The sequence below is a fragment of the Xyrauchen texanus genome, chromosome 8, assembly GCF_025860055.1.
Source record: "Xyrauchen texanus isolate HMW12.3.18 chromosome 8, RBS_HiC_50CHRs, whole genome shotgun sequence".
Taxonomy (NCBI): domain Eukaryota; kingdom Metazoa; phylum Chordata; class Actinopteri; order Cypriniformes; family Catostomidae; genus Xyrauchen; species Xyrauchen texanus.
The window spans coordinates 22913251-22929426 of NC_068283.1; the positions used below are offsets into that span (position 1 = coordinate 22913251).

The 16176-nt window shown below is 36.6% G+C and overlaps 1 protein-coding gene across 2 annotated transcripts in view; it reads right to left on the reverse strand.

Moving 5' to 3' along the window:
- The window catches only part of LOC127647809 (protein kinase C beta type-like), a 203977-nt gene extending 191515 nt beyond the window's left edge, over window positions 1-12462 (reverse strand). For both annotated transcript variants that reach the window (XM_052132287.1, XM_052132286.1), the window contains exons 1-2: window positions 12124-12462; window positions 11697-11728 (exon numbers count right to left, since the gene is read on the reverse strand). In XM_052132287.1, coding sequence (XP_051988247.1) covers window positions 11697-11728; window positions 12124-12299 — 208 coding nt within the window. In that variant the 5' untranslated portion in view covers window positions 12300-12462. The remainder of the gene's footprint in view (window positions 1-11696; window positions 11729-12123) is intronic.
- Window positions 12463-16176: the final 3714 nt, after the last annotated feature.

Genomic DNA, 16176 nt, shown 5'->3' on the forward strand with positions numbered 1-16176 from the left:
CAATCTTCTTATTTTTAACTTATAGGTAGTGAAATTTATTCACATATGTTACCAAGAGCGGATTCAAAATAAGATAACTTACAAAAACTATGCTTTTATTTTGGGAAAAATATAGAATGAAAAATATGCCTAATTAAAAATGCATTTAAAAAAAAAAAAATAAGTCTAAAACATTTTCAATCACACAGAGCTTACCTTTAAACCAATACTGGCATTAGGGTAATGCACATATCACATTTTTTTCATTTCAGATGTTATTATTCAGAAAAACAAGTGGTGAAAGTCAGCTTTTTATAAAAAGCTCTCTGCCCGCGCTCAGAAATTAAAGGAATAGTTCAGCCAAAAATGAAATTGCTCTCATCATTTACTCACCCTCATGCAATCCAAGATGTGTATGACTTTCTTTCTTCTGCAGAACACAAATTAAGATTTTTAGAAGAATATTTCGGCTCTGTTGGTCCATACAATGCAGTTGAATGGCGGCCAAAATTTTGAATCTCCAAATTCCACATAAGGGCAAAAAAGTACTCCAGACTACTCCATGTCTCCAGAATTGAAATGATAGGTGTGGGTGAGAAACAGATCAATATTTAAATTCTCCCTGCTCAGTCAATTTCCACTTTACTTTCACTTTCTCATTCTCATTCTCCTTCACACATCCTTCTTGCCCTAATAGGCAGGAAAAATGACTAAAAGTTTGATCTGTTTCTCACCCACACCTGTCATATCCTGTGTGAACACATGGAGTCATATTTTCATTCATACTGCCTGGATTTTCACAGTGTGGGCAATTACAGTGGAAAAACATTAAGTGACTATTTACATAAAAGTTACAACATTTTCCCTGTACACTTTACAAGTGTTCAGGAATCCTGTTTGATAACAGTCATTATTTGTGCAGTTTTGGTGTGGCTCCACAAGTGGTGCAGAAATTACAATTCACCTTTAAATTATTCTGTTTCTGGTCTCTCACACAAAGCTATAAATAGACTTTAGAAGACCTGGAATATATCACACCAAGTTATATAGAATACATTTAGGCTTATGGCACTTTTTCATCCTTTTTAGAGCTTGACAGACCCTGTTCCAATTCACTTTCTTTGTATATAAAAGAGCAGCTTTAACGTTTTGATAAATATCTCATTCTTCTATACAGAAAGAAAAAAATCATGGGTTTGGAATATTTTTGTTTTTGGGTGAACTAACCCTCTAAATACTAAACATGGTGAGGTGCAGACTTTAGAAAATGGACCGTCTGTACCGGACGCTTGGCTGCATTATTCAGGGTGTGAAAGTTGTCAGCGAGGTTGATATCTGGACAGCACAGCACTGAGAATTTTCCCTGGAGACAGGCCTGCACTCCTGTGATCTCTGTTCTGACAGCAATCCCATACTGTGGTCTTTGAATCATTGTCAATCATTGTGATTCAACCACCAAGCTACAAGGAGGTATTAGACATGTTGATAGAATTATGACAGAACCCCACACTCAAAGCACTAGAACAGTTAAGTGGAGGCCTGGGTGGGTGTTGTATATCGAAGATGGCAGGTGAGAGCTAACATCGGAGTCTTACAGATCCTACTTCAATGTCCCTTTAGAACTCACCTCTGTGGGCGATCACAGTGGACAAAAGAACTGACTTTTACATAGTTTACATAAAAACAAATGATGAAAGTAGTTTTAACAATACTCCTAGTTCCACACTGTCACACTATCTAAATGAAGCACAAGTACTGCGAGTTACATGAAAGTGTAATGTTAAAAGTTTTACTTCCCTTTAGCTCTGCCCGTTTTCTCGCAATATTTCTGCCAAATTCAGCATGGTATAGAAAAATCTGGGATCAAGGGAGGGATAAACCAGTTTTTATTATTTTTATTTGCAGGAGCACTTCTAGGATATCTCCCCATCTTTCAATGACAATGGGATTTTGTTGCTTGTTTTATGGCCTGTCAGGCCCCAGCAGACTTACAGAGAAGTTGACACAGAGACACCTGCCACAATGCAAGGGGAGGCATTTTAGGGGTACGTAAAATATGAGGATGCTCAAGACTACATTTAAAACATCAAATAATATGAACTTTAAAATGTGTTATCAGTCATTATCACCTCATTTTATGAGTAGAATTCACACAAGATCAGTAAAAGAAGATGTTTTAACTCTATGATTTAAAGGAATATCCAGGTTCAATACAAGTTAAAGGAATATTCTGGGTTCAATACAAGTTAAGCTCAATCGACAGCATTTGTGGCATTGTGTTGATTAACATGAAAATTGATTTTGACTCGCCCCTCTGCTTCTTTAAAAATAAAGCAAAAATAAAGTATGCTATAGCCATAAGACATAAACAATATGCATATAAACATGATTTTAGTGTGATAAAATCACTTACTCTTTCTGTGTAAAGTTATAGCCAATTTTACAACTTAGTTTCCATGACGATGTTGTCAAAAAATCCTACAGCTCAAATAATACATGAGTTTTAACAGAATAATTATGTATGTGCTTTTAGAAAATTATAAGCTTAACATTTCAGTTTGAACCCTCCAAATATTGGCCCCATTCACTTCCATTATAAGTGTCTCACAACCTTGATTTTTGTAATTATTTTTTAGTTAGTGTAGAAGAGACAGGAAATGAAAGGTGAGAAGAGTGGGAATAGGAACGGGAAGCAACCTCACAAGCTGGACTTGAACTCGGGTCACCAGCGATGCATCAGCACCATATGTTATGAGCACAGCCCGCTAAGCTACGGCTCTGACGATTTTTGCTCTTTTTTTAAAAGGACAGACAAGTCTAAATACATTTTTGTGTTAATTAACATAATGCCACAAATGCTGTCAATTGAGCTTAACTTGTATTGAACCCAGAATATTCCTTTAAAATAATATATATGCAGTAGATAATATGTAATGTGTCTAACATGCTATATGCAGCCATAATAAGCACCGATTAAACTCTGCTACTGTAAAAATGGGTGTTTAAAAGAATATTAATGGGCAGAATACAGACAAAAGAATGATCATAGGATATCTTTGGGCAGATCTGTGAATAGCTTTCGGTTGCAGATAGCGCATGAGTAAAGCAGCATATAAAAAAGAGTGAACAGGCACTTTAGAGTATTTGAGCAGATTTGATTACTTTGGTATACCAATTTAAAAATGAATAAATACATTTGCATGACATGTTCTTGGAATGTGAACAATAGTACAGATGTAGGTCAATTTGCACCAGCTCGCAAATAACTCTGCACACCGGTGTGTTCATGATTTGACTGATCTTAACTGAAAGGGAATTAGCTGTCAGCCTCAAAGTAGATAGAGCTCCAGGTCACACCTACCGATGACGTGGACCAATGGCAGTAAGACGGTGTTTAGCAGCGGGTAATACATTTTCGGGAAAGTTTGTCTGGGTGAGCTGTTACTAATCACCAAAACGAACGCAAACTCGGTCAACTCGGGTGTGACGTCATTCCAAGCCCCGACTTCCGAGGTAAATGGAACGCACCATATCTTATGGCCCATTTAAAAGAAAGGCCAGCTAAGACAAGATGGTCTCCACAGGACCTCCAGCCAGCCTGTTTCAGACACTCAACCAGTTGCTCTTCTGTCCTCCTAACCCTCTTTCCGTCTTTGAATGCACACACATACTCATTAAATGTAGCAGACACTGGCACACTTCAAACAAAGAGAACCTGATTAACTAGTTCAAAAAATGAAGGTAATTTTTCCAAAAGCCTTCACATGAAGTATTTTTGGTTGAGTAGTTCCAGAACATCATAATTAAATGTCAAACTGAAAACTGACAATTACATAAATGGTACTTTGCACTAATAAGGTACACTCTGGTGTTTTATTACTTTTTAAAACATTAAAGGCACAAATCTCATGTTTTGTTGTGAGACTTTTAGATATGTTTGATAAAACATGATATAATATTAAATAAACATAGCATGAAAAATAGCTAGTTTTGAACCGCTCAGCTTCATTTTCATTTAATTCAAATTGCAAAGTCATCATTTTGACATAATCTGTAAAATGTATATATATATATTTTTAGCATCAATACATTTTAATTGCCAAAGAAATTTTGATTTAGCTGTCACACATTCTGCATGCCACCCTGATACCCTCCTTAGACCTCATGAATCTTGTCCTGTGGGACACAAGAGCCACAAAGGTCAGACATGTTTGTTCTAAACAGAATCCTGTTCTGCAGTAAACAACCTTGCAGTGTCAATAGAGCAGAAACACTCCCTTGGGTGGCCTGCACAACACAGGCATTATCTAATTTGGCTAAAAGCACCAGAAGAGGCTAACGGCATTCAGGACTAAATTGAGTTTCATCTGTACTAGCTCAACATTGAGGCACTTTACAGGCAGTTGAAGGTCCTTATTGTATTATTACACACATTCTCTTCCTGCAATTTGCCTCTCACCAGACCTTTTTTTTAGGTTCCGAAAGCAGAACAGATGACCCTTATTGGGCTCTTATGTCCCTGTGTAATTGGCTCTCAAAATTCATCAGTTGGCTGAAACATCAGCAATCAGCCAATAGCTGGTTTTCACTTCAAACCCAAATGGAGTCCATTTTTTTTTATTTCTATTTGAGAAAAACCATTCAGATGATGAAGAAAACGAAATGATTGTGGCAGATCCAAGACCGTTTAGAAAAACAGATACACCTAGACCTAGAGAAAGAACTTGTCCCAAGTTTTAAATCTAATTGCTCTACAGCATAAAAAAAGGTTTTCAACTAGAACCAGTTGAAACCAAAGGTTCTACAGCTTGACAATCCACTAAGAATTTTCAAATAATCCAGAAATCAAAATGCTTTGAAATCTCTAACAAACAATATGCCAGCAACCCTACATAGTCTCATGACAACTCAAAATAATTTGTATGAGATGGCGAAACTGTAAGATATCATGCAACATGTTTCATACAAAACTCTTTATTCGCATAGCAACAAACAAAATGTCATATAGATACATTACAGTCATCACATTTTAGATAGCCTGTTATCCAAGAGTTTATTTTAAGAAGGGGAATGTAATTTCCAAATTGAAGTAATACAAATTATTAATTTATGTCAATAACCTGTAAAAAGGTTCCCTCATCTCATTCCATACCCTGATATTTTCTTTCTTTTGATGTATACAAAAGATATTTTCCTATTAAAATCACTGGTACATTTAGGGTTTGGGTAAGGGATTAGACTTTATGGTTAGGTTTAAATTTGGGTTAGAGATAAAACTAGGGAAAATTGTATAACTTTGTTTGTTGGTTCACTTATTTTTCTCTATGGGAGCAAAATGTGTATGTTTTTGTATGAGTCAACTCGTACGACTTCACCATCTTGTATTAATTATTACGACTTATCATGAGGCTGGGTTGCATAAAAGGTTCTTGATGACAAATGTGGCCTTTGCTGAAGCAAAGGTTATACAAAGAACCATTGATAAACCTTTATTTTTGAGACAGTACAGTATACTGTCAGTTCACAGTAACACAGATGCTCTGAGTAACAGTGTGTCTCACCCACCTGTGGCTACATAATGGGGAGCGGATGTTCACACTTGCTCATGAGTGACATGGGGCAGCCCGGTGAGAGTACAGCACAGACAGGGTCGTCTCTGCAGCAGCATTCATTAATCACCTCCTACTCTATGCTAATTACCTTCCCCCCACACATACAAACACTTACCCCAAGCTGTAAATGAGCAGGTCTATATGAGAGCTCCTGCAGCTGTACTGCAAGAACTTTAGGAGGAAATGAGCTCTCACTGAGAATACTGAGATATGAAACTCATCAGTTTCCAGCCTCAAACACTCCCATAGGAAAGAATCACCTAAGATCTCTGTCATAATCTCAATAGTTTTTTCTAGACAGCAATGAGATTTAAAGGAGAGGAAAAGGTGCATTTTGTTTATGTATTCTGCTTTATGGATTGAGAAAAAGACCCTGGTTATCTCAGATGTGATCTCAATTATTTCACAAACGATGCTTAGATATGACAAGAATCCAAGATACCAAAGTTTACAATCATAAGTCACAGATTTTAATTTGAACTATATTTCTCATTGAATTCGGAGTAGTTCCGTCTAGGCATCTACTTTATTTTTAAAGCTCTACACTCTCTAAAGCTCTAACTAAATGTAAGAGTATACATAAACAAGAACATAGCATATTTTTTAAAAACAAGTCTTATTATAAATTTTGCTTCTCAAGAAAATCTTTCTTTTTTTAAGGATGTTTTTACATGAAATCAAGACAAAGTTAACGATTAAAGGGGTCATATAATGCCATTTTTGTACAAGTTAATATGAATCTTTAGGGTCTAAATGAAAACTTTGTAATGTACTTTTATTAAAAATTCTCATTAGTATTTTAAGAAAACACTAATTTTACCTGCTCAAAAACAGCTCTGTTTTCAGCACGCCGTTTCAGAGCATATGACTTTAAATGATAATGAGCTTTGGTCACCCGCCCCTCCGTTCTGGAGTTATTCTCCGTATAACTGTTTTTTGACATTACTTCTTAATCAGTAACAAACAAGTAAACCAGGTGTAACTTAGTGTTACCATGTTAACTGTAACACCTGCGTACACAGTTTTTAATAACACAATAACCATAACGCGTTGTTCATTATAAACGTGGGATTATGAATTATATTGAGAACGTCATAACGTTATGGAAAACATGCCGTAATGTACCCAGAGTGTAAACATTAGCCACATTCATTGTGAAGCGTGCAAGCGATTTGCAAAGATTAATATAAAGGTTAATAAAACGTTACACTTACTTCTTCTGGAGGTGCAGAGGGAATATAAATAGTTGGTACCGAATCTTTTTTCAGCAGCAGCTTCTTAGCAAAACCAGCTTTGTACTGACCCTCGTTTATAAAGCAGTCTGGTGAAAAATGATTCGCGCAAACATAAACGCATTGACGTTGCTCGTGGGGAATATTCCCATCGTAAACAAAACTCAGCCACTGCGTCTTCAGCGGTTCAGATTTAGGAACATCAAAATGACTGCTGTGTTCATTATTACACCGAAGAACAGAACACCACAATCGCTTAGGCGCCATTCTGCTCCAGTGTATCAACAATGATGACGGACTATGATTGACAGCTCGCTCACGAGCGAGGGCGGGTCTGTGTTGAAACACTGCTGTCAATCAACAATCCTGGGAGGGGCGTCCGACCGTGTGACGTCACACGGTCGAACGGCTCGATTTGAGGCAGGGGAAAATATATAAGGAGATTAAAACAAAAACACTGGATGGATTTTTTATCATAATAGGATGGTTGTGTACAGGCACAGCCAACACACATTTCAGTACAATGAACTTGAAAAAGTGCATGTACCATTATATGAACCCTTTAAGAAAAAACATTTTGCAGTCAATAATTGTCTCACTAGCTTCTATTTCTCCTCAGATATTTTAGGAGAAAATATGAGACAAATTTAAAATTTTAATCAAACTGAGAACTCCATTAAGTCTCTTGTGATATGGAAGAGCCAATTCTGTGCAATAAAATGTTCTCTGGGCTTTTACACAGCCTTGCTCCACTCTACAGAGGAAAGTAGCAATGCCTTATGTTGCCATTGATCATTTATATTTTTCCCTCATAAATTGAGGCTACTGTCTGGAACATATTATTTCAAAGCTGCTAAAATGGAGCAAACACATAAATTTTTTCTGCAATAATGGGGTAATGACGTTGTTCATCTGTGTTCTCTGACGACGAAGATAAGTTCTTCTGTATCATATACTACTAATCTCCTGAACACCCACACATACCCCCTTATTTTAGCCCAGCTCCACAGAACACTTATGCTATTTAAAGAGGCTTTATATGGCCTACACCTTCAAATGTGGATATGTTCTGCTTTTGCACAGAACAGAGCGAGGTGTGAGACACCCCTTGCATTACAAATATATATATAATATATAAACACAATCTATGTCTACTTCAGTTTCCAAGGGTATTTTTCAGAAGGTACAAGTGAAGTCATCAAGGATGGTTTTATTGGTTCTATATGTAAACATATTCAAAGAAGCTCTCTGGAGATGTCAGTAAAAAAAATACATCATTACACAAGTTTAAGATCATATTCTTGAGTCTGATCTGTTTGAGTTCTGACTTCTGAACTCTAACTCGAGTTCAAGATCATATTCTTGAACCTGACCAATTAAAAATTTTAATCTTGTATCTTACTCGAGTTTAAGACCAAATTCTTGAGCCTGTCATATTTGAATTCAGTTCACTAGAATTTAAGATTGTATTCTTGAGCCTGACCTATAGGAATTCTGAATTTTAAGATCATACTCTTGTGCCTTTAGAATTCTTGAGCATTTAGAATTGAGCCTGACCTTGACTTATTTTAATTCTGAGTTATAACTATAATTTAATTTCAAGATTATATTCTTGAGCCTGACATATTTTAATTCTGAATTCTGACTGGATCACTGTCCAGTAACGGTTATCTTAAATAAAAGCTAAGCTAATAACGTGACAAATTAACCTCAGTTCCTTTCTACAAAATATTCATCCTAATCAAAATTCAAACCTTTACCCTTCTACCTAGCCTAAATAAAATATGATTTTACACCAACATGAATGTTCATGCTGGTTTGGGCTGGTTTATGCTGGTGGACCAGCAAAGCAATACTATTGTACACCAACAAAATACTGTGGTCAACCAGCATGGTCTTTCTGGTGAAGTTGGTTGACAAAGGATGTCTTGCTGGTTAATAAGCAAGTTTAGAAGCCTGATTTGGAAACTAGCCAGCCAGCATCCACAACACTGCACATGCACCAGCCTGCACTACACTGTTCTTTGCAGGTTCTTCGCTTTTCAACTTCCTGATCTCTTAATATTTAATTCTCCAGCTTTCATTTAATCCTTGCTTTGTCTCTCCTCCTCTACAGCTTTTTCCAGCTGCAGCTTTCTGCCAGCTCTTCTGGAAACTCGTAATTTTGTAATTAAGACTGAGGAAGCAAAAGTGGCTCTCCTAAGCAGCTGGCTCACCGTAAAGCTGACAGTAAGAGGAAATAGTCTTTTATTATTTACTCACTGTTTTCCTCAAACTGATGATTAAGGAAGAACCAGTTCTCTGCTGTGCTGGTTTTCCATCATGAGCATCTGAAAACTAAAATCTTCCTCATATTCCCCCCTCAATACTTCTACTTCAAGAGAGATACTAAAAATCGAAGATGTGAATCTCTAAATGCTTTCTAGAGAGTGGTTAGCTATTTGTGTCTCTTGTACTTTTAAACTGCTGATGGCTTTACTGTTGAAGCCACACCAAAATTATACCAGCAATAATGTAATCAATAAATCTGCATTTCTAGACGAATGCTTTTTTTCTGTAGTTTATGCGCTGCAATAAATCACCAGACAATAAGGAATATAATTAGGAAAATAATATACAGTATCTCCTGGCATCCAAACCATTAAGGATCTGCAAACTCAAAGGCTGATTGATCAATCCCAAATCAGGTTGACCCAGGGACTGTGGAGCTAGCTATGGAGCTGCTCTATTGCTACTGTCCCCTTGAGCATGGCACTTAAGCAGGTTGCTCTGGCGAGACTGTCACTGTAATTAGTACAATGCAATACACTTTGGATTTTTGTTTTTTTAAAACAGCTGAATGGCAAGAAACAGTAGGGTGGGCTGTAAAATGTAGTTTAAAGATGCACTCAGTATATACTCTGTATAATTCCTTATTAAAGAGTTTTACACGAAGGAATGAATAGCACTTCAGAAAAATAGGTTTAAAATCATGCACACTCACATGAGAAGTAACCTAATAAAAGATTATTTATTTTGGCAGAGGCTTTTTGCACTAATGAAGACATTATAGATATTACAGTTGTATCTTCTGTTAATGCATGATTTTCTGTAAAGCTGCTTTGAAACAATGTGTGTTGTGAAAGGCGCTATACAAATAAAAATGTCTTGACTAAATGCAAATAGTGATAGATGTTGTTCACACCCTGGTACAAATTGTGGCAGATACTATTTTCACCCCTAATTAAATACTAGGATACATTATAGGGGCATCAATGCAGTGTGTTACTGTGTTTATATAGAGTCCCACAGACACCCTACAACAATCCCTACCCCTAAACCGAACCCTAACTGTAAAAAAAATTATCACCATGGTATTTTGTAGTAAAATCATAGTAACCACAAAATTAAAACAGTTACTATATTAAAGCCATATTACTGTAGGAACACCATGGTTAGCTGCATTAAAACTAGTGCTTCTGCCAAAAAACATGAACACACATATATATATATATATATATACACTATAGTAATATATTACGGTTTCAATAGAACTCCACTCTTTTGGGAGTGACCCACAGTAGGCAACACTGGCTTTGCTCTCCAGCAGAGACCCTCAGGTCTTAGCATGCCTGAACATCACCTTGCAGAAATATTCAATTTCTCTCCCAGCTCCTAAGGGGTCCAGCATACCAGATACAGTCAGGGCTACTCTAGCAAATCAATGGAGGTTTTCAACAGGTTTAGTGCGATTGTGAAAAAAATTAGAAAGTGACTGAGCAACAGAGTGGGTAAGGTCATCATACACCTGTACAGATGTGCAGAAGCCTATGGTGGAAAAATGAATAAGAGCAGCACCGCAGAGGGTGCCACTGAACTGCTGTGACCGGTAATTGCTGTCATCTTAAAGAACATCCAGTGCCTTCAGTGCATAAGAAAGTAGCAAGAATTAAAGTAATTTTTACAGGGTAATTTAAACTCATGCCATGATGTGCTCATGACTGCACTTGCTTAGTGAAGAGAACAGCTATCCACTGGACATGTGAAACAAATCGCAATGTTACAAAAGGTGCAAAGGCTTACAACTAAGAATTCCTGTGCAAGAATCAGAAAAAAAGCAACCTTTAATAATTTTGTTATAATTTCAAATGAAATTTTTTTTACTGTAAAATTAATTCTTCAGAAATGTCATAATTAGACTCATGAAACAAATGGAACATATGAACGTTGCAGTGAGGATGTCAGCACTGCAAATGTGAACAGGTAGAAGGACCGTATTTTGAACCAGTGCTTGAATTGAGGGGGTACAAGGGAGAATCAGGACCCCCCAAAAGGCACAAGGGACACCCATAAGACTATGTGGTGATGGCGTAGTGGCTAAAGCACAGGGCTGTTAATCAGAAGGTCACAGGTTCTAACCCACGGCCACCACCATTGTGTCCTTGAGCAAGGCACTTAACTCCAGGTTGTTCCGGGGGGATTGTCCCTGTAATAATTGCACTGTAAGTCGCTTTGGATAAAAGCGTCTGCCAAAATGCATAAATGTAAATGTAAGACACTGTCTAACTCTATCAACTGATCAAGGTAATTTAAGGAGATGTGCAGTTACTGGAGATGATTTATTAAGGCATAACAAAACACAATCATCTATTATAATGGTGTGTGTAATATGCAAATGGATCTTTGATTTAATTTTTACATATTTTCCTACTATTATTTGGCATTACAGTGCCTGAACACTTTGCATAAAACATATCAGCATTCAAGCACTTCCTCAAACAGAGCATCTTCTGCCTAAGCATTACTCTAGCAGGTCAAGACATTTGCAACATACTGCCACATATATACTGTTCCAGGGATGTTTCAAAATATGCTACGAACAGTATATTCCTACCTTGACACTGAAATCCTTGCTTCCCAAATCCCCTGAAAGAAAAAAACACATTGAATATAATTGACTAGAACATTGGGTTTTAATCCTGTACACATGCTTGATTTGAACGTTGTTTCATCTAGAAGCCTATGATTCATCATTTCACAAAAGTAAACATCACCCTTTACATTACATGTACTTTTCTTAGATTTTCATTTTACATTAACTTTGCATCCTTTATTTTGGACTATCAGTAAGGCCGTGTCTCAAAACCGAGTATGGCAGCATGTTGGGGCATCATACCCACGTTCTGAGTCAGTGGAGCCCACAAATGTTGTATAGAAAGTAGGCAGCTCACTAGAGAAATATCTGCGCTGCAGTAGTACAGTAACAGTTTCCCTTCACTCGGGAATGAAGTGTAGTTTCAGAGTGTCAGACGTTCGCTTACCAGATGAAGTCCGTGCAGTGGCTGCAGAAAGTGGGCTGCTTGAAAAAGCGCGCGATAAACTTGTGATTCTTCACCTCGTGAACGTTCTTCTGTCTCAGGGCACCTTGTCGCGCGAAGCCTCTCATGGGTGCGCTAGCCTCCTCTCCATCGCTGTTCGACTGCGCCGGGTCAGCCATTCTCACCTCGAGTGTCGAAAGTTTTGCGAGCCTATGAACTGGAACGAGTTGTACAGAGTGCGTACATGTAATGCAACGCTTCTTCAGACTGCGAGTGCGATGGGCTCTCAGCTGCGATAATTTTGCGTCCCTTTCCGACCAAGTGCCTTCCTTACGCAGCGGGTACATGCATAAACACACACACATGCTGACGCGCTGTTGTAAAACTCCTCCCTCCTCCCACTCGTTTACTTCTGGCAAGCAAAGCTGATGGATAGAGTAGAGATTCGGTCAATTCTCTCACATTTTCCTAAAAGCTCTCAAAAGCCTTTTGGAGACAATAGAATAACGAAATGTGCATACCAGATGTGTATAACAGGAAACTGTCAATCATACAGCCTGACAAATCACTGTATTTCTGTACAGTACATTCTGTGCAGAAGACTTTTCACTGTAACTCTTCTATAAAGTGTTTTGCTTTGCAGCTTCATTTAGGATCTTGATGATATTAGAGTGGCTGGATTTAATTAATTTGTATGTTTAATTACTTTGCATCTAATTGCACCTCATAATGAACCCATTCAAAGAAGTAGGGTACTGTGGTTGTTCCAGGTAGATTACTTCTGATATTCTGATATGTGCAAAATCATGTTTCAAGTGTTTTAAGTACCTCTTTGCACTTGTTTTGTTAAACATTAGTAAAACAAATTGTGAAAAAATCTACCAGTGCTGAAAAAGTAAACCAAAGTATTTAGAATATGTTACTGACCTTGAGTAATCTAATGGAATACATTACAAATGACATTTTACAACATGTATTCTGTAATCTGTAGTGGAATACATTTCAGAAGTAACCCTCCCAACCCTGGGTAAAGTCATGTTCCATCCAACTTACATGGTAATCCAAGGTACAGTTGAGAATACAAGAATAAATGGTACTAGCAAAAAAAAAAAGAACAAAAAAAAAAAAAAAAAAGAAAAAAGATAGCATACCGCGTTACTTTGTTGATGCCTTTTTGAAAGTGAAATCTCTCTGTAAATAAGATCTTACACTTTCATATGCATGTTATATATTGTGAATATAACTTCTATATATCTATTTAAAATATGGTAAAAAAATAAATAATAATAATTATGATATATATATATGAAAATGCCTGACATTAGTGCTTAGTACTATTCTAAACTCTTTCAGTCAGGTCAAATATTGTGCTTGTAAAGTTGATGTGCAAGTCCTCGGTTCTCCCCATAGTCTGAAGCTGCCCAGAGAGCAAAGTTATTTCGGTGGTTACTCACAGAAAATGATGTTTTGTTACAAAAAAATTGTATGTGTCCCAGCTGACTCTATTCTTCCGAGTTGTTTCATTCCTGTTCTGTGGCAAACTAACAATGGCAGAAATAGCACAATGGCATCATGCACTTACCGCGAGAAACTGGTGTGCACCTCAGCAGGGTGCTTGAACTTGTCAAGCTGATGTTGTCACATGTCCGCAGACCATAAAGTGTTATTTATGCATGATAAATCAGTTAATAAATGAGTGTGCAGGTGTAGACAGCCAATAGCCAAGCCATGGGAGCTTTGGAATTGCTTCTACTGTTTTTCTACTGAGCTGAAGAGAGATCATCTAACCTAACATTCAAATACAGCTTTTTATATTTTCATTAAAACATGATCAAATACGATCATTAAGCTGTTTTCTAATGGGGACTGTTGGCTGGTCACCACAATAAGTGAATATGGTATGAAAAGACCAGCTTGACCAGCACGTAATTCACATTCGATTTATGCTTATATGGTTACTATACTTTAGGTAGTTCACTTGTTTGTCAGTATTGGATCTAGAGCCGTTGTTAATGTTTGTTGTGTGAACTCCACATCCTCTTGGTTACCACTTTTGCCTTTTCCTGTTTTAGAGGAGACAGAGAAAACTGATAAGTGAACATCAGCATGTGAAATGGACACAAGCTACACAGGATTGCATAGTTTAGCATTGATGAGAGAGATACAGGGCACTGAGTTCATCTGTTATTGGTAGTGATGCCCACAAGCTAACAGCAAGCAGAGCAGCTTACCTGCTGTACGCCCACAAAGCCCACTATATGCTTTTTGCTAGTGGCCGCCCACACACACATCTTACCTACATGTAGTAAAAACCTATGATCTACAATCTTCTTTCCATTTAGCCATTGTTCTTTGAGTGTTTACTTGTGAACTTGTGAGAAAGATCTCTCAAGAATGGAACTACAGACCTATTGAGGTATTTTCTTTGTAAAAGTGAAATTATTTTCTTTTCATTTTTTTTCTTTCTGTAAAAAAAATCTTCATCAATATTTTTGTCTTGTTTTCCTGTAAAAGTATCTAAACATCCTTAACACGAGTATAATGTCCATGAGAATCAAAGTTGTGTAGAGAATATTTCTTAAATGTTGTTGTTTTCTCACCCCATTGGCAAATAGTTTCATTTTTTAAAACAAAATAAAATATTTAGTGAGGCTTTCACTTAATATCTTAACTTCTCAAGTAAATACATCCTGTTTGAGGATATATAGATATTTTTACTGGTCAACAAGACAAAAATATTGATTATGAAAAGGATTTTTGCAGTGCAGAGAATAAGATTCAATAGCATCATTCAGCATGATGAAATCCTGCCACCTTCTGTTGGAGTTGAAAGGTTTTGTGTTTTGAACAATATTTCATTTCTTATCTTTGGGATTTTCCTACACTGGCTTTACTGCACTTGTTGTTTTTTTAGTACAAATCACATCGTTGTTGATAATGATGCTTTCAGTACTCTGAAGTATATTGCTCCTTATAATAGCTTGTAATCTATTCAACGGCTTGTTCTCTTCCTCTCTCTAATGTTTTGGAACTAAATGGAATAATAAGGACAGTGCGAGACTTTTCCATATGGTTGCTATGGAGATGTCTTTATATGATGATGAATAAAGGTTGATCAGATCCTTTAATGCACTTGGGGTTTTGTTCTGCCAGATGAACATAATCATCACACACGCATACAAAAATCATAAAATCTCCATAAAACAGAGCAGATAGGAAAAATGCACATTCGATTGTTCAGTCTTTGCAGATCATTCATGTCACTCATGTTATTTAAGCAGTATTATTTAATGTAGCATGGAAGAAAACTAAAATGATAAAGCTAAACCCAATTTCATGATATTCATAAACGTAATATGTACTTAAGTTCACTCGCTAAACGGAACAAAGCACATTTTATAGCTTTTGAATGGATTTTACTACATATGGATTGTAGATGGGGTTCAGTTTAAATATTAGAATTGTGATTAGAAACCATAATTAGGAATTATTTGAGGGCATAGAATTCAATATATTGTAATAATAATAAAAAGTAAGTCTCTCGTTTGGTCTGCCGCATACGTCAACGTGGTTTCGTTTCTGAAAAGTGAGGACACACTTTCTTTTTTAACTTTTTTTTATATTACAGAAGCCCTGAACCGCAAGGTGAAAAAATAAATTAAAAAAAGTGGAAAAAAAACTCTGTTCCTTCCTGAGCCTAAGTCTTAAAAATTTTTCTCTCTTTAAAAATTTTTTTTCTTTCTCGCTTCAAAAATTATTTTTCCAGGCCATTGTTTTTATTAATGTTTTGAAAAAAATTAAAATTTGGAGAAAAAAAAAAAATTTTCGATGAGAAAAAAATATTTAAGACTTAAGCTCTATAAATGAGTGTGCACCACAGCTGCAGATTTGAAACCTGCCTTAAAATGTTTACCATGGGAACTTTTTTGCTTCTACTGTTTTTCTACTGAGTTGAAGAGAGTCCCATCTAACCTAACATTCAAATACAGCTTTTTATATTTTCATTAAAACATGATCAAGTACGATCATTAAGCTGTTTTCTAATGGGGACTGTTG